Source organism: Nelusetta ayraudi, unplaced genomic scaffold (genome assembly GCF_046127955.1).
Source record: "Nelusetta ayraudi isolate G7.1 ecotype Tasmania unplaced genomic scaffold, CSIRO-AGI_Nayr_v1 ptg000070l, whole genome shotgun sequence".
NCBI lineage: Eukaryota > Metazoa > Chordata > Actinopteri > Tetraodontiformes > Monacanthidae > Nelusetta > Nelusetta ayraudi.
This window is the reverse complement of record NW_027466120.1, coordinates 5170954-5192877: the sequence shown is the minus strand read 5'-3', so window position 1 is coordinate 5192877 and position 21924 is coordinate 5170954. Positions and strand designations below refer to the sequence as shown.

The window sequence follows — 21924 nt, the reverse complement described above, 5'->3', positions numbered from 1 at the left end:
AGGCCATCAGAGAAAGAGAATGACTGGGAAAGATAAGGGGAATGGAGGCCCCGGCAGAGAAAGGAGAACAGAGAGGGGGAGAACGTGCGGCGGGGAATAGGTTGATGTCTGCCTGCTGGCTGTCAAAGGAAAAACGCCTTGCTTAAATGAAAACTGATATCATGGGCCTCATTTTAGTTCTTGCTGATAGGCGAGACAGAGTTTGAGCGTAAGAGGAGAAGTGTGGTGAACTGTGGAGGAGGAGGAAGAGTAACGGAACGCTTACCTGGAGCAGCCAGTAGCACCTGCGGTGGAAGGTGGGGATGATGGAGGAGTGCACATAGCAGCCATACAAACACTGCAAAGGCAGAGAGAGAGAGAGAGAGAGAGAGAAAGAAAAAATTATTATGGTTTTGTACAAACCAATGGGGAGACCTCTTTACTGAAGCTGACAGTTCAGTTTCTGGGCTCCTTCTCCTCCTCGTCCTCCTCCAGGGCTACTTTTGCATTTAAAAGAAGATACAAGTTCTGTTCAAAGTAATTCACTTGTTGTTATTCATCATGGTTGTTGTTGCTTGAAGTGGAGTTAATTGAACGATGGTGATGTGTTGTTCAATATGAAAGTGGATCATATTTTAGTGTACCTCGGCTTTGGGGTCACTGTTCAGTATGTTGTCAGTACAGAGAAAAACAAACATGCAAAATAACATTAAAATTATTCACATCCAATATTGTATTGTTTAATTAGTGGCAGAAAAAGTGTGTACTTTTAACTTGAGCACATTTCAGAACCTGTACTGTCTTACTTTTACTCAAGTAAAGGAGTTGAATCAGTACTTTTACTTTTATCAGAGTGTTTTTTTTTTTTTTCCACACAAGTACTTTTCCAGAATGGGAATACTTTAGCCACCACTGCTCCCACAAGGGACTGCAGGCAGACGGCCACAACACTGTTCTCCCTAAAGCAGGAAGGCAGGCAACCAGTAAACACCTCAGTGCTGTCCTGGCACCAGCGTATCACTCTTCCTCCTCTCCCTTTCTGGGCCGGGAGACCTGGATGGATGATTTCAGGTTCTCCTTACACACACACACACACACACACACACACACACACACACACACACACACACACCCCAATCCAAAAAAAAAAAAACACCCCCACAGGATATCCCTGCACATAACTAAAGCACAGTATTATTAATATCCTTATCGTAAACAGATAATACTGTGCCTTGGGGCTCGTTACTGTTGAGAGAGCAAGGCAGGGTCTGATAACGCCTCCTGCTGTCGGGCAGAGGGGCCAGGAGACATTTTTCAACAGCCCGGCAGCGGAGGCAAATGCGGCGAAAACGCCGCGCGATGAGGAACAGGAGCAGGGAGGGGTGAGGTGGGTTGGGGGGCATCAACTCTTCTGGTCTCTTCCACCCCCCCCCACCTCCCACTCTCTCCCCAGGTGACCCGCAGGGATGGCTAGCCAGCTTTCCCCGGCTTGTTTACAACCAGAGTCTGTAGCGTTTGCTCCCCCAACGCTCAGAAGCGAGGAAATATGCTGTGATATTGTGCGATACAATATTTGTGAAGGCTGAGGGGGGAGAGCGAGCCGGATTGCTCTTAAGACGGGACGCTCGGCTCGAGCAGGAATAAATCAAACACAGCAGGTCTGAGGGGTTGAGCTGGGCTCCAAACCACTCTGGTACGACTGTTTGTTCTAGAAATCTGGAGAAATCACACCTGGGCTTAGTGGAGTGTACGCACGCGCACACACACACACACACACACACACACACACACACACTGGTGCACTCTCTCTCTTTGTCTCACAAACACACACACACACACACACACACACACACTGCTTCATTATTCAGCAGCTCGCCGTTCAATAAGTTAAGTTGGGATTCCTCGGGCGCCGCGGAGCTGAACAGGCCGGCGCTGGAGAGGCGGGTGGGTAGTCGGGCTGGACCGCTTAAAGGACTGCGTGATAAATAGGTGCCTCGTGGTGCGCCACGCGCTCCTCTTGTTTAACTGGAACCTGGTTAAAGAAAGCAGGGTCCGCGGAGAAAAGTTGCCCCATAAACACTCGTTTGCCAACGTCGAGCTGTCGGATTAATTATACGGCGGCACGATGTGGAGGTGGGCTGATGTGAGGGACACATTACATGGCTTTTGAGGCAACGACAACAACGACGACGACGACGACGACAAAATACATCACGCAGATGTGGGCGTATCCGCAACTTGTATGCAGAGATCCCCCCCAGTATGACCGATCAACAAAACAACAGAGGACAGATCGGCGCCGGTCGTTCCTCCAGGTGTTCCATTGTTCCAATCACGTCTATTGTGGGGGGGGGGGGGGGGGTATTTTCAACACAGGCTGTGCGGTGAGAGAGTTTGAGATAGTGGAAGGCATGCAGGCGTCCTCCACCGTTCTTATTTTTTTTCCGCTGTACTCTCATCCATTACAGCTGTCTGAAATCGGATGTATACCTCCTCCCACTCCCATAGCTCTGCCATCCATTACACCATGCTGGCAACAGACAGACACTTCCTCCCACTCCTGCGGCGCATTGAACATCGCATTACTACAGTCGGCCGCGACCCGCTAGCAGCTCGTGCAGTTTGCGCCTCCGCTCGTGGGGATTAGCCACCTCTGACGCAACGAGGTATTTGACGTCACGTCACGTCGCTGCGACGATTTTATTCTGTGACAAAAAAACAAGGTATGCCGCGATTTTGCCTCTCAAACCGCGCAGTCATTTTATTTGGCTGTTTTTTTGCTTTTTTTCAATCGCACGCCTTTTTCCGAAATGCTGCGTGGGCGCTCGATGAACTCGCTGTCTTGTTAATTCTCATTACAGAGGCTTTATTGATATATCACGGTTAATGCTGCCGTGGCCTGAGGCTCTGGGCCCGCTGGGAGCCCGCTGCTGGGTGAGGCTGAGGCGGGCTCCGCAGGATTGACAGGTGGGCCCGGTGCAACAGGCCCCGGCGACTGGGGCGACTAGGGGGGAGCATAAATTAGCCCCCAGGCCACTTTCCTCACCCCTGTGTTTACTCCGTCTTCTCAACCACACAAAAGCGGCGCGGCAGACAAACAGGCCGCTGAAGTCACCACACAACTGTTGCACCTGTCGGTGTTGACCATGGCTGTTTTATGAAAACTGGATACTGGACTGGCAGTATTGGGGCACGGTGATTATTTCCCAGTGGCCACTCGAGGCACTGCAGCCAAAACCCCATCTGGCAGGCATGGTGTGAAGTGCGTATCTATAGAGCCGCATAATACTGAAGCCAAAAACTTTTTGGGGAGAGAAACTACCATAAATGCATTATAAGAACTGGATACCAAACTGGCAATATGCCAGTATGGCAATTTTTTGTTCTGATCTATCTGATATATTTCTATTACTGAGTTACAGAGGCATGATGGGAAGTGACACTACTGCGCGTGCTCTATGGGGCAGCATAATGCGGAAGCCAAAACCCTTTTCGGATAGTGGGCTGGGTGAGCAACTACATTGAAATGACTGGGCCACCATATTGGATCCTGGGGGCTTGGCGTCGACATACAGCAGGCAGCAGTTCAGATGTTAAGTCCTTCAGCGCAAACCGACGCCCACTCTCGGGCAGAAACCCTCACAGAAGTGAATGCTGCTACGCACATCATTATGCGCACGCAGAAAGTCACGGCAGACAAAAGATAGGAAGGCCAGCCAAGACTCTTCTGAGAGCACAAGAACGCCCACGTACACAGAGCTCGTCGCACTCTGGCGCTTATCAGCAATTCAAGGCGCATATCAGTTACTGGTGTTCCTGCCTTGCTCTTTGCATGCTGAGCGTCTGGGTGACAAAGTGACAGCGGCGGAGCCATTATTTGCTGTCTTTGGGCTGTGACAGATGACAGCCCATCACAGGGCGGGCAATTAAACCATAATTATACACACATACGCACTCATAAACACAGCAGGTTGAGCCTACCGAAGTCTGGGTGGGGTGAGGGGGCATGGGGGGTGGAGTGGGGGCACATTAAATGTAGGTTTGCTCACATACGTGCACACGCACGCACGCACGCACGCACACACACACACACACACACACACACACACACACACACACACACACACACACACACACACCAGTAGGTCCATTGTTGCGTCTGAGGTGTGAATAAGACACGACGGGACGGTGACACACAGTTTACAGAGTACGTTCACAAGCAGCATGCCTGTAATGTATTCATGCGCTGTCAGCGCAGACAGCGGGGGGTGGGGTGGGGGGGTGGGGGAAGAAAAAAGAGTTACGACGATGTGTGTCCTCCAAAAGTCAGACACTGATACAGCAAATTCATTTGGTGTTGTCACTCAAGCGGGCGGCCAAGGCAACGAAACCCCACTCGTTGCCCAACGAGGGGGTATTAATGCCTGAACATAGCTTCCCCTCGGGGTGTTAAAGTGCCTCTGTGTGCAGGGGGATCACAGTTCATGTGGGGGTAAAGAAAAAACGGTTGGGCCAGGCGGCCGAATAATAAACAGTTGAGCCTGAATAAAGCCTTCAGAAATATAGGCAGGGCCACCACCGGGTGCCTGTCCTGCCTCTGGAGGCCACCTCTGCCCCTGGCCTGCCTGTTACCTCGCCGACGCCTCACTTACACTCATCCATCACGCCTGACAGGTGTCAGGCACAGCCAGAGATTGCGCGGTAAAAGTGTGAGAGAGTCTCTGGAGGAAGAAGGGCCGGCGTCGGCGGAGGCTGCGAGAGAGGGGAAACTCTCTCATTAGGCCATAATGATGTGTGAAGACATTCCTAATCAGAGCGTGGCACCTTATTTATGTTGGCAATTTGCTGTTTTCCTGCAGCGACGCAGACGTCTCGCCGCCATCGGCCGCTGCTTATTTGTCTGTTGGGCTGTCAGTCTGGCGGAGGAGGCGAGACACTCCTTCCCTCCTGCCCTCACTGGCGCACATTAGAAGAAGCAAAAGGAGCGGAAGACATTTCTGCTGTGTTGACCCTGTGCCACATTCAAGACGGGATCTTATTGACATGGAATGGGACAAAACAAAACACGTGCAAGCCACTTAGAAGCAAGGTAAAATGATCCTTCTCCTAAACACAAATAGCTAATCGTCCAATCACGTAGCTCAACTCACTCAAGCATGTTGACATCGTGATGGTGGTGAAATTCAAAAGCGAGAGTGGGGACTGAAGCAAAGACTGAACATGGCTTTGCTGTTGGTGCCAAGACGAGTTTGTCTGACAGTTTCACAAACTGCTGCTGATCTGCGGGGCGTTTCACGCTGGCACAACCATCTCTCGGGGTTTGCAGAGGACGCTCCCCAAAAAGAGAACATATCCAGTGAGCTGCAGTTGTTTGGAGGGAAATGCCTCGTCGATGTCAGAGGTTGGAGCCGAATGGGCAGACAAACAAACAAACAGAAACAAAAAACAAACCAAACAGCTACAACAAAAAGTGCACACACCGTCAACCTCTTCAACCTAATTAAGTGGCAGGGGAGTCACATTACAGACCGTATTGTACCACCACTGAGTGTGTTCTGGGATCAAATGTATGAAGCAGATGTAATAAAGTGAATTTGAATATTACCTTTACAATATACTTTCTTGCCATTAGATACAGCTCAATCTTACACGCTGGGCCTTCAAAATGAATATTTTATCCACTCGCTTTCGCTGTCCATATTTTTAATCAGATCATCCAACTAACTTCTTCTGGGATAGATAGACACAGTCCTCCATGATTCTTTTACATTTTGCTCAGACAACATTTATTCACATAACTGACATCGCCACCCCACTCGGATTTCAAATAAAATGTTTTAATCCTGCAGCGCTCTCACCGTTCACACGGACCATCCACCTGGCAGAGTCAGGCCGGGCTTCTCTGCTTCGTTAGAGGCAACGCACCATTTTGTGAGTGCGTGTTTCTTTGCGCGCGCACGTGTTTGTGTATGTCTGTTCACACGAATGCCCCGGGCAGGTGATCCAGCCTGAGGCGTAGCAGCATAAATGGAGCTCGCGCCGCAGCCAATCAGGTGGTACTATCAGGCCCCATCCGTGTGGGCAATGCAAAATCCATACTCAATAGAGATTCATGGACCATGCAAGATTCAAGCCACCTCGGCCATTGACAGCATCCATGATGACTATTGATCAACCAACGATTTCTGGCTCCATACCGACGTGATACGATGACGCACGGCTGAAAAATGCCACTTCCAGTTAAGGGGATGAGCTCATTTTCAGCTGATACCGTAATGTTCTGGATGTCACCTGTTGTTCTCACAGTACGCCGCTCTTCTCGCTCCCGATTTTTTTTTCGATAGAAATCAAATTATCCGCAGTGTCTGGGAGGATGGCACTGTGCCCAGAAAGCCCATAACATACATTATCTGACGTGCATTTCGGATTCGCGGAGAATCGCAAAGCCGCTATAGGCCACCTGCACAATTGCCACGGCTTTGTTTCAGCTCCTGGTTCCTGCGTTCAAATGCTCCCTTTTCTCTCTAAATAAGCCATGGCTTAAATTGTAACAGTATCACGCTTCGGCGCATCTGAAGACTTAAGCAACCGTTGATGAGGCGTTATGCATAATAAATCAAAAGAGCCTTAGATTTATCTCCCTGCTCCTCTCTGTCAGACCAGCTGCGCCTCCCAAATCAGTCAAAACGGAGCGAGGCACAAAATGAATTGGCAGCCTGCATCCGAGCAAGATGCAGTGGAGGGAGGGCAGGAAAAAAGAAAAAAACAGAACAAAAAAATCTCCCACAAAGCAAAACAAATGATGGTATTGGTGGGGAGGGGGGTGTAGGAGTGGAAGGGGGGCATTTTCTACGGAAATGATCGCATCTAAAAATAGCATAGTCATAGAAAAATCAACACAAACAGTTGATAAACATGCCCTGAAGAGGAGAATTAATTAGCCACGCTGGACGCGTAAACACAGCTATACATCAAGTTCAAGAAGAAAATAACAGGGCTGAGGCGGTGAGAGAGACCCCCCCCCCAGCCCTTCCCCTGCACCTCCCTCGCCAAACTCCCCCCCCCCCCCCCCCCCCCCCCCCCACCATCTCCCCCGACTGCCCGCCATCGCAAAAAGCCCCAGCTCTCTTTGGCCTCATTCCTGAAGCGAGAGAACACAAGAACAAATTCAAGACAAAAGAGAGGAAATTAATTTTCTGGCAGAAAAATGTTGTGATGACGTCCGATATATCCGAGTTATTTATACACACTGGACGCAGGGAGAGACGAAAAGATGAGCTGGATGAAGGTTTTTACAGCCGCGCTTCAGCGGGTGCCAGAGGAACCTCTCTGTCTCGCACGCGCACGCGCACACGCGCGCACGCACGCCGCCTGTCTTCCTGACTGAAGACACGGTGTCTGTTGATGCTAATGCTAGCCAGCTGGGCTCGCAGCCAAAGGCATTAAGCGGAATCGAATTCCACCAAACTAGCTTTAATCAGCAGGTTTTTAAGGTTAGAATTACTCTCCCTCTCCTCCAGCCCCGCTGGCCAAGGTTAAAGCAGACACAGGCAGGGGCCCGGCTCAGCTAATGGGATGGAAGGGTGGCACAGGGGCGAACGGCGTGCCATCGCTGAGCCGAGCCATCGCTGGCGACGCGCGAGCCAACTGACACCGGCAGAACCAGACGCAAACAACGGCCTCGGTTTTTACATATGTCAGGATGTTATCAATTTATAGCCAGACACACACGAGTTCTGAGTGCCCGCTCGCAAGTTTATATTCCGAGTGTAGTTCTTCCTTTAATTAATCAATTCTCTGACATCACAAGCTATAAATAGCAGGCCAGGAGAAAATGGAGGAGATGGATCAGGGCCATATATGCAAATGCAGGGGGCTTTATAGAATTAGCTACGTATGCCTCCATAAGCAGACCTGCTTTTTCGGCCACTCCTAAGAGTTCCTAATCTTCAAGGCTCGAGTGACAGATTGGATTGGAACGTACCATTCAGCAAATGCGGGGGATGGAGCCACATAAACAAGCCTTGACCTCTTATATTGCGTTACTATAGCTACATTTGTTCTGCGCGCAGCGTCTCGCAAAAGCCCCATTCACAGGGAGGAAGCCGAAGCAAGAGGCTGAAAGCCTTAACACGCATCAAAAAATAGAAGAGAGGTGATGAATGAATACAGCAGGCAGATTTTATGCTTCCCAGCGAGCCTGTGAAAAGCTCAGCCTTGACCTCAGCCCACGACGGCAGCGAGCGCACTGAAAGCTGTCAAACAGAGAGCGTCGGCTTCTCCACAGTCAAACTTCACCTCTGCGGCTGTCACGCAGTAAGCGCAGACCAAAGCAGCCACGGTAGCGAATAGCAAACATTCCATTCCCATTTTCTCCAGCCCTGGCTTTTCGTTAGCCTTATCTCCCTCCTCCCCTTGAGTGACTCTGTCCGACGCACGGGAACGTGGCCTCGCTTTTTGAGACGCACCATCAATTACATTAACTCGTTGGACTTGTTTTCTTTTTTTTTTAAAGAACGCAACGTCGGTTTAAGGCTCGTCTGAGAATATCGGAGAAACCATGTGGGAAAGGAGGAAACAAGAGGATGTTAAGTGTTCTTTTTTACTGCCGAAGTGGCAAATCGAAAATCAACAGTTATCGCAGGATTTGCGACCGAGAACAGACTTGCGGTAAACACTGTAATGTGGATCTGTTTTCAACCGTGACAGGCTCTTCATTACTCTAAACGACGGAGCGCTTCCGCGCATCAATCAGCTTCTCTTGGCTCAGTCTGAAGGTTCTGAGGTCATTGTTTGGCACGGAGCTGAGTCTACCAAGACCCGTCCGCCAATCAAGACCAGAAATATGTTGTGAATTTAAAAGCATGTTGCGGGTACGGATATTAGAGTCACAGCATGAGTCAGGAAATTATTTGAAAAATATCTAATTCAACAATAGCTGTCAATTTCAATACACTAAAAGAAAAAAAAGTAATTAAATAAAACAGTTATGGAAAAGAAGCCCCATGCGGTGAGTCTGATTCATGGTGCTAAATGAACAGAGACTCTGTTTGACTCTGTCTGACCATCCATTACCCTTCGCTGGTGTCAGCTGAGGTTAGGATGAAAGTGCCATGGTGCTGAAAAGGGGAGCGCGTCCTCTGCATTACTGAAAGCAAACCATCCTGTGCACTGTTTACGCAAACACACACTCACACACACACACACAGAGGAAATTGCTGAAGATGACATCACGTGCTCATCCTTCTTGGCGAGGGGTTACGGCAGGCAGACGTGATGCCTAATTGCAGGGAGAAAGCCCAGATTTGTAATGCTCCGCAGTTCGGTTCGGGCTGATTAGCAGAGGCTCACGGCTCGTCCCCCCGCCGTGATCTATAGGCACTCCAAATGTTTCAATATCTCCGTTGTGAGCAAGGAAGAGCTGAGAGAGACTGTAAATCATGACAACTCCTACTGAGCCAGAAGAGACAAAACAGAATGGATGGATGCAGCGGCAGGAGGACGTTGGGTGTCGGGGGTGGGGTGGGGTGCAAAAGAGACAGCTGGCTCGTATGGAAACGTGAAGGGGGGGCGAGGGATGGAGAAAATCGTAGAGAGAGAGCGAGTCAGAGGTAGCGAAAGGGGGGTAAAAAAAAAAGAGGTGCACATGCGGAGCAGAGGGGAGCAGAGGGGAGCAGAGGGGAGCGCGCGTTGCGAAGACATGGGAGAGTTTGGAAGGTGAGACGAGAGGAGGGCAGATATGATTACCAGGGAAACAGCGAGAGGGGGAGAAAAAATCCCATTGGGAAGAAAGAGACAGAAAGTGGCGAGCAGACAAAGAGGAGAAAGAGCAAGGGGGAAGAAAGAGAGTGGGAGGACAGAGGGAGAGAGAGAGAGAGGGAAAGGGAGAGGGAGAGAGAGAGACAGAGGAGAGGATAGACTGAATGCTAACAGGGAGCCCAAACTCAGTACTGAGGCTTTATCCTTCACAGGCGGAGGAGCAACAATCGCAAACACATTTTCTCTCGCCCCGGCCCTAAGAGAGATAAAAAAGCAATTTGTATTCTATTCCTATTCAGCGTCGCTTGGCCTGTTTCTCTGCCTGCATATTTGTAAACACAGCTTTGTCAGAGCAGCTTAATCTTCCCAACACAAACACAGACTACAGGAAGGAGGGGCGGGGGCGGGTGAGGACGGGGTGAGAGGTGGGAGGGGGTGGGGTGAAGGAGTTAGAGGGTGATGGGTGCGTGGGGCACGGCGGGATGGCAAGGGTCATATGGGAAGAAGTGAGGGAGGCGGGAGGTGGGTGAGGGGTTGGGGGGGTCAACCAAGGGCACGCCCCACTTGTGTCTCAGAAGTCCACACGCGATGACGCGCACGTGAAAAGGGCCCAAACACTCCCCGTCACCCGGCTGAAGGCCACCAGGTGTTGCGCAACGCGCAGGTGCTGAGTCCATGAGTGCTGAGACTGACGCTATCAGCACTGAGGGAGTCTGAGGCGCTCTGGTCAGTTTCCTGCAGGCGCTGCGCAGCAAAACCAGACATGACGAGAGCTGCTGCCCATCGACCGACAGCGTTCCGTCCGACTGTAGGCTCAAGTTCAGTTGGTAGACATTGTCTATCACCACTTATCTGGCGCTCAAGGTTGCAGTCGTGATCCCACCGCAGCTGTCTTTGCAGAGGGGCACACTCCAGTTTATCACCGGGCCAACACAGAAAGACAAACAAGCAGCCACACTCACACCTGCAGACAACTTTGTCTGCTTTTCCTCACGGCTGTTCGGCTCAGGGGCCACCACAGCAATCCATTCACGTATTTGACTTGGCACAGGTTTTAAAGTCGGCAGAGGCGGGAAGTAATACAGTACAAATACTTTTTTACTTGAGGATTTGTTTTTCTGATGACGTTTGACTTGAACTCCCTACGTTTGTTTTGTACACAAATATCTGTACTTTCTTGTTACACTGGAAAGCTATTTTAACTCTGCGGTTTTGCAGTTCAATTTAAAAGTGGATGATATTTTAGAGGGACATTAGAATACATTGGCTTTGGGCTCAGTGGTTAGTACCTTTTCAGTCCAGAGAAAAATAAAAAAAGCAGATAATAACATTGGTTTCTGTTATTAAAAGTGTAAACGTCCAATAATATCTGACTGGACCGAACTATTACTGATTACAGTTTGGTTGTGCTGCATTTGAAAAGAAAAACAAACATACTGGAGTACCAAAGCTCTTAAAAGTGATCCAGATGCTCACACAAGACCTCTGGTCAGTTCAATCCATATTACTCTGTCAAAAATGTTTTCATTGTTGCAAAAGTATAGTAAGTAATTAAAGGAGTTGAATCAGTACTTTTACTTTTAACCAGAGTATACATTTTTTTTTGGCACAAGAATCTGAAGTCCAGAATGTGAATTCTTTTGCCACCTCTGAAGGTGAGATGCCCTTCCAGACACAACCCTTTCCTCAGGGTTGGGGGCACCGTGTCAGTATGACACGCTCACCTACAGAAAATCTAGTCTTGCAAATTAGTCTTTGGACTTGGCGAGAAAACTGGAGAACCTGTGGAGAAGCCTTGCTGTCACAGGGGGAACATAGAAACTCGATGCAGAGAAAAACCCAGCTCAGAATTTAACCCGCAACCTTTTTTTTTTTTTTTTGCTTTGAGATGCTGAATAAAAGCAAGTTGACACTGGGGGCCGTTGTGCTGCATCAAGCGTCAGATGCGACCTGCGACATTTGCCTCATGATCCCAGACAGCAGCACAAGAAGCGAGCCTGCCTCAATTATAAGGCCGGGGATGTGACAGATGGAGGCGGCAGGGCCAGGTGCTTCTTTTACTGTCACCGCGCCTCTATTTAGCTCTTACTCAGCACATTTGGCCTGTCACGGGCGCTGGCGAGTGTGCACTCGCAGGTTTCAGGGGAAACTGAAGCACCTTCTGTAGGCTACAGGCCAAATCACACAGTCATGTGCAAGGACAAACACATCGCGGCAGCCCAGTATGCGGGAAGGCGGGGAGGCTGAAATAGACGGAGAGAGAGCGAGCGAGTGAGAGAGAGAGAGAGAGAGAGAGAGAGAGAGAGAGTGAGAGAGCTGATTGTCTGGGTGCACATTCGCTCACGGAGGCGTGAAATTAGGCAGAGCGACACCTGCCAATATGCATTGCATTAAAGCTCACAAGGTTCACCCTGCACACTGGCCTTCCATACCGCTCGCCATCGCGCCCTCATTTTACTTTCCCCATACTCTGAGATCACTCCAGTCTTGCACCCTGTCGCCAATTAAAGACCGATAGCTGACCCGCCGACTCCCCCGCCACCCTGCTGGCGGGTGGGGGAGGGGGAACACAAGGCTCCACTTCAGAGCAGTGCGGCAACTTTCATCACCCTTCGCACACACTTTTCTCTCTCGCCCAGCCCCTCCGTCCCTGCTCCTGTCACCTACCCTAAGCCCCGGCGGGTGCGGCACAATCAATTTAGACAGCCGGGGCTCAGCGGCGGGATTAGCGGGGATTGAAAACAATGACAGTAATGACGTGGATGGTAAAATGATGGAAAGAGAAGCAAAAACTTGGCCAGGGCGATACATTCTCGCCTCAAAGTTCCAAAAATGTCAGTACCTAAAGCAACAGGAGACAAACAAAAAACGATGAGGCGTGCGGGCCGAGGCAGTGCTCGTACACATGCCCTTGAGTTTGTCAGGGATTATGAAAGGTTGACAACATCACGCTGGAAACAACAGTGTCTCCTGTGGCCGTCAGCCACAACAGACAACCATCTGATCTGGCGCGGCACATATAATATTGACAGAAACGCTGCTCAAGTGTCGAACCGACTTCACTCCTGCTATTCTGCTGCCGCGGACTCAACAAGTGTTGACCCGAGACAAAATGTTCTCCGCGGAATATTAATGTCTCTCCGCACAAAACCCGCGGAAGGAGCCAAAAAAACAAAAGTTTTTGCCAACACTTCTTTTTACTGTATGTGTGTGTGTGTGTGTGTGTGTGTGTGTGTGTGTGTGTGTGTGTGTGTGTGTGTGGGGGGGGGTGGTTAGAAAGAGAGAGAGAGAGAGAGAGCCCTGCAGTCAGGAGCAAAGCCAAACACACAAAAGACAGATTTGGAGAGACGGGTAGTGCCACGAACAGACAGGGAGACAAGCAAAGAAAGACAGGCAGAGCCAGACACACACACACACACACACACACACACACACACACACACACACACAGCAGGCAGATGGAGGAGCCTGAAAGCCCGCGGGCAGCCCTGTGATGAAGACAGTGGGGAACGCAACTGAAAGAGACCATGTTATGTTCTGATTGTGATGAGGAGGAGGAGGAGGAGAGGAAGGGGCGGCTGGTTATGAGGGCAGGGTAGGCAAGACGAGAGCGAGGGAGCCGGAGAGACAGACGGGGGGTGGGGGAGAAAAAAAGAAAAAAAAAGAGAGAGAGAAATCATCTGCCGCTCCGAAAAAAGAGGGAAAGGGAAGCAAATGAAAAGTGACACTTTAATTCGGAGCGCTTCTTCTGCCCGACTTATTATGAGATGTTTGTAAGCTGCTCTGTTATTGGTGCCTCTCTGCTGGCCTCGTGCCTGGGCTCCCTCTCGCAGAGCCAGACCTGTGGTGCTAACCTGTCTTTATCTGAGCGCCACAGCAGGGGACAGCACTCTGCCACCATCCGGAGCTTTGATCCTCCCACATCCACCGCGGCTCCCTCGTTGCCCCCCCCACCGTACACCTCCCGCCTCCGACCCCTCCTTTGCCGTCGCCCCATATGCAAAATGTCGCTCCGTGTCCTGTTGCCGCTTTGATAGGACCAGAGTCCTCGCCGCTCCACTCTGCGTTAATTAAGATTTCTCTAATCTGAAAGGTGAAGGTGAGCCGCGACATCACAGAGAGAGCGGGGAGAGCACTTCTAGACACGGCGGTGCACCGGTGCTACACACAGAACCCCCCCCACCCCCGAAAAAGCAGAAGTGAGAAACAAAAACAAGGATACAGTGACGGAGCAAGTGGGCTGGAGAAAAAACAAAAACAAACAGGGGTTGTGGGGGAAAAAATGGGACTGAGACTGAATTGATTTGACATTTCGGCTGGACAAAGTCTGGCGTTTGAATGCGGAGGCCTGACTGGGCTGAGGGGGGTGAGGGGTATGCAATTTCCACTTGAGGAGAAGGAAGGCCATGAAAGCTGCTTTTGGACCAGGGGCGGAAGCTCACTCGCAGACAGATAAAGGAGACAGACAGATGAAGTGGGCAGACAAATAAAAGGAAGCGGATTATTGGTGCATCGATGCGAGGGGGCGAAAACATAGTCCAAGTACCAGGCAGGTACAATCTGGCAGCCAAAACAGACAAGGATGTAGGAGCAGAGCAAAGGGGCCTAAAGTGTAGCAAATTCAATCAGGCGCAGAGATACACGTGCACGCGCGGGCGAGCGGGCACGCACCTACAAATACAAGTGCAGCCAGACAGACAAGAACATGGATAGATGTGCCTTATGAATACACTAAGGGTTTGTGATGAGAAATGTTAAAGTAAAGCAGGGAGGGAAAAGGGACCCAAGAGCAAAGTCAAAGCCAGAGTGAGAGAACAGGAGGAGAAATAGAGAGAGAGAGAGAGAGAGGTTGGTGGAAGGAGGCGAGGGTGGAGTACGCTGGAGTGCCGACAGGTCTCCGGAGGTTGTAATATATAGCATCATTTCAATCTCTCAACAGCAACTACCGCACTCCTCTCTCACATCCCTCCGCCGCCGACGGAGGACGGAGAGATACTTCTGTCCTTCAGAGCCGAGTCGGCATTCAAAATGATATAATGTGCTCGTTTTTAGACGTTATATCCTCAAATCCGGCCGGTTATTTGCGGCTGAACGTGCCCTCCGTCCTCATGTCTCCCTCCGCAAAGAAAATAAATAAAAAAGCAAGTCAAGGTTACCACCGGTAAAGGATGGATGCAAAATGCCGACATCAAACGCGTTTTCTATGTTTGTCTTGTACCGCTTCCCCTCTGCCGGAGAGGATCGAGAGCGGCGCTTGATTTATCTGCTACATGCGCCATTAATCCAAGGGACCATGCATGCTTCTGGTGAATAATTGATCTCTGTGCCACTGTAACTAAATCCGTCAAAACAATGGCACCCCTCCTCCTTCCCCGTGGCTTTACTTCCTCTTTACCTCTACCCACGCCACCACTCCGCTGCGCCTCTTGCAACACTCGACTCGCTCTAAAAACGATACATTTTGCTCAGCTCTTTCATATTCCTCTGCCCACTACGACCTGCAAAGCGATGCGTTAGCGTTTGCCGGGGTTGCGTTTTATGTCTGTGTGTGCGTGTGCGTGTGTGACACCATTGAACCACAAGGGGGAGCAGCGCTGATGAAACGAAAAAGGAACTAAGCAGAAAGCCGGGCCAAACGCCCAGATACACAAAAACAAAATATAAAGATGTAGTTGGCAGGGCAGTCTGACAATGCCGACGCCTCCTCGGCGTAGCGCTGGCAGCAACATGAATGGGAAGCGGGAGAAGCAATGACCTCATGAGGTGATCAGCTCTCAGCTCTCTGTCTAGACCTCAGCAAACAGCTGCTGGGTCTGGAGCAGAAGGGAAACAATGACCCTTAATTTATGTCCACGCCCCTCCCCGCTCCACCTGTCCCTGTGACTTGTTTTGCATACCGCATTTAAAGTAATAAGCACAGTATCTCCTTGGGTGCCACAGAGCCATAAATCAGAGGAAAATAGACCTGTCATCTTAGTAAACAATGCATGGAAGCAGTTATCATTAAAAGGAAGAGAGAGTTTGCGCGCACGCATGCGGATGAGGACGGAAGCAATCTCCCCTGGCTTGGCAGCACGCGGGCACATGCAAAGACGCACGGCTGAGCGAACAGGAGGCGGACAAATACGGCTTCAGCTTTCTAATTTCAGGATGTCTCGTGTCATCTTTGTCACTCGTGCAGCCGTCGCAGCAGCTGCTTGCCGAGGAAGCTTCTGCACAATTGCAGGTGGAGGTGTGTGTGTACTAATGTGCATTATTTATTCATATTGTGTCTTATGTATATTACCGAGGGCTGGGGTGTGGTGGCGGAGGGGGTCACAGACATTTAACTTTAGGGGCCGTCTGGCCTTAAAATGGTTAAGAAATTGTGTTAACAACCGTTAATGAACCCATTATTAACTAAAAAAAATCCTAAAAGGGATTAATGAAAGCAATTCAAAAATGGTAAATAAATATATATATATTTTTTTTTTACAGGACACAACTTGACACAACTGGTTCGACCAACACAGACAACATAGTTCAGTAGAGTCAGTGCAGTTGGTGAATCTACTTTAAGTTCTTTTGATATTTTAACCATTTTTTGGTATCGAACCTCTTAGCAAAGTGCTTTACGACCACACCCAGAGGTTTTGATGACGTCCCCAAGGAACAGTGGCTCAGGTCGAGCCTGCCACAGGCCACGGCTCACACAAAGGCGTGTTGGTCATTGGCAATTCGCCACGTCACGGTGGACCTGCTGCTTTCAAACGTTTCCTCCTCACACTGAGCCTGTTTCTGATAAAGCCGTGACGGAGAGCCGAGCGAGGCCATTGTTTCGAACGCCACAGCACATACCAATGAGGAATGTCACTCGGGCTGCCCGCCTGGATGTGGTGATGGCTTGGCTCTCACCTGCCAGACAGCTTGGAACAACAACCCATGACTCAATTTGCATTCTTATACCAATTCAAGGCTCCCATTCACGTGTCACAAAACGTCGAGCTGCTCAGGGCGAATCTGAAAATTGATTCGCAAATCGTCCCTTTCAAATGCCATGTTAGAAGCTTCAATGTTGAAACAGTTTTTCAACTCAAGTATTCATTTTGGAATTCATTTCTGTATTTGGGGCTGCATGGTGCTGCGGCACTGTTCTCCCTCGCCACTGTGTGGGTTCTCCCCAGGTTCCTCCTACGTTCCAAGCATCTTAGGTGAACTGGCGCCTCTGAATTGGCCGTAGGTGTGAGTGTGAATACGTGACCCTGGGATAAACTGGCGACTTGTCCAGGTTGTAACCCTGCCATCACCCCAAGACCGCTGGGACAGGCTCCAAGAACCTCACACAACCCAGAGTGCAAGAGCAGCGGTGATAGAAAATAGACAGACGAATGGATTCCGGTGTTGTGAATTAATTTTAAAGTTAAAATATGACTCCAGGAATTCGTGAATGCCTTTTAAAGCAACACATTGTTTACCATTTTCAGACAATTTCATGACTCCTGTGTATTGTGTTATTATTTTGTCATTAAGGAAATACTCATTCCATTTCCTTGACCTTTCTGGTTCTGCATACAAATAAGATAAAAGGTTATTTACAGAAAGTGCAGGAGACATTTGCAACAAACAGCCGAAGCGTTTTCTTTTGAAAGACAAAGAAAGCATTATGAGTTTTGACTTTTCAGTGTGCAGTTGTGTGTAGGCGGTCGGGTCGTGATGGCACCAAAAGACGTTGCCGATTTCCTCAGAGCTCGACGCCTAGGATAACAACTCCACAAATAGCAGTTTGATTATGATATTTACACTATATAATGACTTCCCATGACAAATGGCGTACAATCACGCAGTCATTCAATCATAACATGTTGGTCGAAGTGACATTAGTAAGATTTAGGTCAGCGCCTGGAAAATGAGCTCCGGATTCGATTGCGCAGACGACATTGTTCAATGTCACAACAGTGCCGCCGAAAATTTAGCATCATTTGTTATGTCGCGCCATCAATGTTTATGACAGTCGATCTATCGTCAAAGTGAGCCGTATGTCAAGCCCTGTGTCAGCTTTATGACACATGAAGCGCAGGAAATGTCAGGGAATGTCATCCCGGTGCTCCCAGGCGCCCGGGTCCACAGTGCCAACGGTACAAGGCACGAGGAGGGGAGGGGGGGCACGAAATCAGCTCTTTAAACACGTGTTTGCCGAGCAGAGTTCACACAACCTTGTGTGTTAATCAGACCCAGGTGTTTGTGCGACGGCTCCTGCCAGCGATTTGCATGCAAAAGCCGTCGTGTCTCCTCCTCGCATGGCAGGGGCCCCTCAGGTGTAACCGAGTGGAGGCTTCTGGTGGCGGCGTGCCCTGTCCCTGCCTGAATGCGATTGGGGCCGGAGGCGTGCGCGACTCTCCGAGGGGGGAACTCACACACACACACACACACACACACACACACACACATGCACAACGGACAATGGAGTGGAGATAGGGAGGTCGGCGGGGGCGAGACGGAGCAGATAGACAGACAGACGCGGAGGGACGCAGATAGTGGGAGGACCAGGCGTCTGGTCTTCTGTCGGGAGACTTGCGCTAACATTTACAAAGCCGCTCCTTTTTGTAGCGCGCTGTGAAAATCCCAGCGTCGCACTTTCAAAAGAACAATTCCCCCTCCTGCCTCTGACGGCGACGGTAATGGAGTCAAGTTCGTCCCGGAGCTAGAAGTTACTCACCGGCTGCCGCAGTTAAAAGAACAACTGCGGCAGACCGTTAGAATAAAGCAAGGTGTGTCCTAGAGTGATACTTAATAAGATGGAGGACGGCCATGCATCTGTGTATACAGTACGTACAAACAGGCCTCCAGCACTCGCTGCGCTGTATAGTAATAGGCTTCGGTGAGGCCCGCAAAGTGCTGCATCTGCACTTTCAGAGTGGGCGGAATTGCAGAGACACAGACTCTGTAACGAGGTATCCGGGCGGAGGAGACGTGCAAACTGGAACCTCTGTCTCCAGTCGGGACGAGCACGGAGATGGTCGGCACGCGCTCGAGCCCGCGCGGCAGCTTAGCTGGAGTTTTCTTTCCTTCATCTGTTGAACGCAGTCGGCCGGCGTCGCTCGGCCCGTCGACGATTCAGTCGTCCCGCGAGATCTGTGTCGGCGGAGCGCCGTGCCACGTTCCTCTGGGTGCAGCTGCCGCACCTCACGCGCGCTTGTTGACAGCGGGGTCCGGGACATCCGCTGTGGGCTGCATGAGGACTGACATATTCCAATAGCTCCTCCCACTACCCCCCCCCCCCCCCCCCAAACCCTCCCGCCTTTCCTCAAGAGGCGCCGACGCTGCTGCCCTGTCTCATTATGTGGGCGAGATGTTTGGGGGTCTCTCTGTGCCAGCCTGTCGCACTGTCAGCAAGCATAATGCCTCTCAATGGGCACCCGCACAGTCTGTCTTGCATGTGTGAGTGTGTGTGTGTGTGTGAGAGGGAGTGTGAGGGAGTGTGAGTGTTGGCATTTGGACAGTTGTCTCAGCTGCAGAAATGCTATCCTCTCCCGCTGGCTTTTTGTCTCCTATATATGTGTGTATGTATGTATATATACATGTGTGTGTGTGTGTGCGTGCATCTCAAAACTAAGACAAGGAAGAGGAAAGGGAACAAAAAGTAAAATTTGTACGTGTCTTTTTAATTTGAGTCCGCGTCTGAGGGTTATTCTATAAAGCAGATTTAGATGACAGTGGGGCGTCGGGGAGCCGGAGTTGTGATCAAGCCTGCAGATTAATAAACGGCCGCGTCAAACCTCGCAAGACGTCAAGCAACGAGGGGCAGACTGAGCTAAAACAATCAGCTTCTTGACAAAGGCTTAAATGACATTTAATATATTTACGGGCGAACATAAACATAAATTGACGCGGGGAGAGCGAGCGGAGTGAACACAATATCTCTGGCCGCTATTAAACGCATCAGCAATGACAGCGAGCGCTAGATTGGCGCGGCATATTGAATTTCGTGTTCGCCGAAACGGAGTCTGAAATTTGAGATCTGCCTTTTTTCGCCTGGCGCCGCACCTCCTCCCTCATTCCTCTCATTTGGAGAGTGGCACATTCGATTAACTGATGTTACACTATTACGCCGTCCTCTGAACTGCCCATCGGAGGGATGGAACGTGGGCCGTGGTTTGGAGGGGACGGGGTGGGGGGTGGGGTTCTCGTCTCTCGTTGTGGCTGCACATCAGACATGTACCTGCCGGGAATGTTTCTCTCTGTGAATTTTGCGCCGATCTTGCCGCCAAAACTCGATTCATCTCATTACGGTTGATTGGGATCCTCATTACATTAGTGGGCGCGCAAAAAGCCGGAGCGCGCATGTGTGTTTTCATGCATGTAAATAAAGACAAGAGATAATGAGCATAGAGGAGGAGAGGGAAGGGAGTAGGAGAGAGGGTGAGGGAGGGAGGGAGGGAGGGAGGGGTGTGTTAATGAGTGTGAGATGTGCTGAGGTCGCTGTGTTTGTTCTGTAATAGTGTGTTGCCGCGGAGCTATGCCACCTCAGGTGGGTGATTAGCAGTAATTATATAATTACACAAAATGCGATAATAAACAGCACAGAGGGAATCTGCTCCATCTTCTACTTTGCTATGCCGGGCGTTTACACGCACGCTCATTTTCTCATGCGCAAAAATACGGCAATAAAGAAAAACTCTTGAAAAAACAAACAAACAAACATGGGCGCCACTCACTGGTTCACGCGGTTGCACTGCATTAACATATGGAGACACGGCCAAAGCCATTCGGACCAAGATAATTCCAATCTGATACCAAAAAAAAAAAAAAGTAATGGAACACTCACACTTGTCCTCCACTCGCACCTGTGAGTAAAAACCGATTTGCTCCCTGACACACAGTAACGGCCAATAAAACAAGTGCTGACTCGCTCCCAAAGGCAGCCGAGGGGAGCGGGGGGACAAATGAACACAAACTGGAAGTAAAAAGCTGCTCCCGTGGGTGTTTTGCCTTTTTCTGTCGTCCTCCTACTCCCTCCTGTTTGAGTAAGAAACACTCTGAGAAAGAGGCGACGATTGTCCGTCGCATCCCTGCGACCGCGAGGACGCGAAAAGTGTTTTCCCTCCCGAAAAAGGAAAAAAAAACAAAACAAAACCGGGAGGCAAATTTGATTTTCTATCATATTCGAGAAGAGGTGACCTTTTCGTTCCGAGGCAAGGTGAAAGAAAGGATGTAAGCGTGTGTCTGTTTACATCTCTGGGAGACCTTTAGCGAGACAAAAAAAAAGTGTGCGCCTTTTAAGCTTGCTGGTTATTACACACACGTCATGATAGATAGCTCGCAAGTCAATGTATCGCAATTTATTGCAACACTTTCAGCACATACATACGATTCCAAACCTAGCCTCTGATACTCAAACTTTGTATTGATGCGAGGCTAAAGAGGAGGAGTCAAATGACTGATCTGGCTGCCAGCAGTCTGAACATTACGCAAAATGAAGCGCTGCCGTGAATCCCGGAATACAATATCACACGGGGCCTTGTGGTGATATTTAACGGCGTGAATATTTTCGTACAGGGCCCGATATAAATGCGGGGAAGGGCTGAAAAAGTGGTAGCAGATAGAAGTGAAAGCTGCAGGCCATGAATTAATGCACAACAGGATTCGGGGGGGCTGGGTGAGAGTGACACTGACCACAAGCCGGGACCAACAGGCCCATGAGACGGAGCGGGAGTGAGGCGGAAGGAGAGGGCAATGTCAAGATCCGGAGGGGGAAAAAATGGAGGATAGGAAGTGAGAGAACAGCATGGGGTGGGAGCAGGGGATAATTACTGCTAATAAAGCCTAATGGAATTCAGTCGTCACGTCAGGTGCTAGATGATCTGATTACTGCCGGGCGGCTGCGGGAAATTGGGAACTGATCCCGTTAATCCCACCGACTCCCTTTCGTCTGGCAGAATGTGGGCACCCATATGGGCGCGTGTCTCCAAGACTGGAGACAAAGTCAGTTTCGATTCGGCCTTGTAAAACGGCAAGTGAAGTCATTTCAATATTTTAAAGCCATTTCATTTGTGTGTATATATATATATCTCAGGTTGGAACTGTGGGGCTCTGCGGAGTCACATTAGATTTCATATTAAATTCTCTCCTATTATTAGTGGAAGGGTGCAGTCGCCTTATCAAGACCATGACTCACAGGAAGTGATCTCCGACAGCCACTTGCTGTGA

At 50.0% G+C, this 21924-nt stretch overlaps 1 protein-coding gene across 8 annotated transcripts in view; it reads right to left on the bottom strand.

The window, feature by feature from the left end:
• Positions 1-21924, bottom strand: part of camta1a (calmodulin binding transcription activator 1a) — a 285492-nt gene that overhangs the window by 56452 nt on the left and 207116 nt on the right. For all 8 annotated transcript variants that reach the window (XM_076041854.1, XM_076041856.1, XM_076041849.1 and 5 more), the window contains one exon: positions 266-337. In XM_076041854.1, the coding sequence (XP_075897969.1) occupies positions 266-337 (72 nt within the window). The remainder of the gene's footprint in view (positions 1-265; positions 338-21924) is intronic.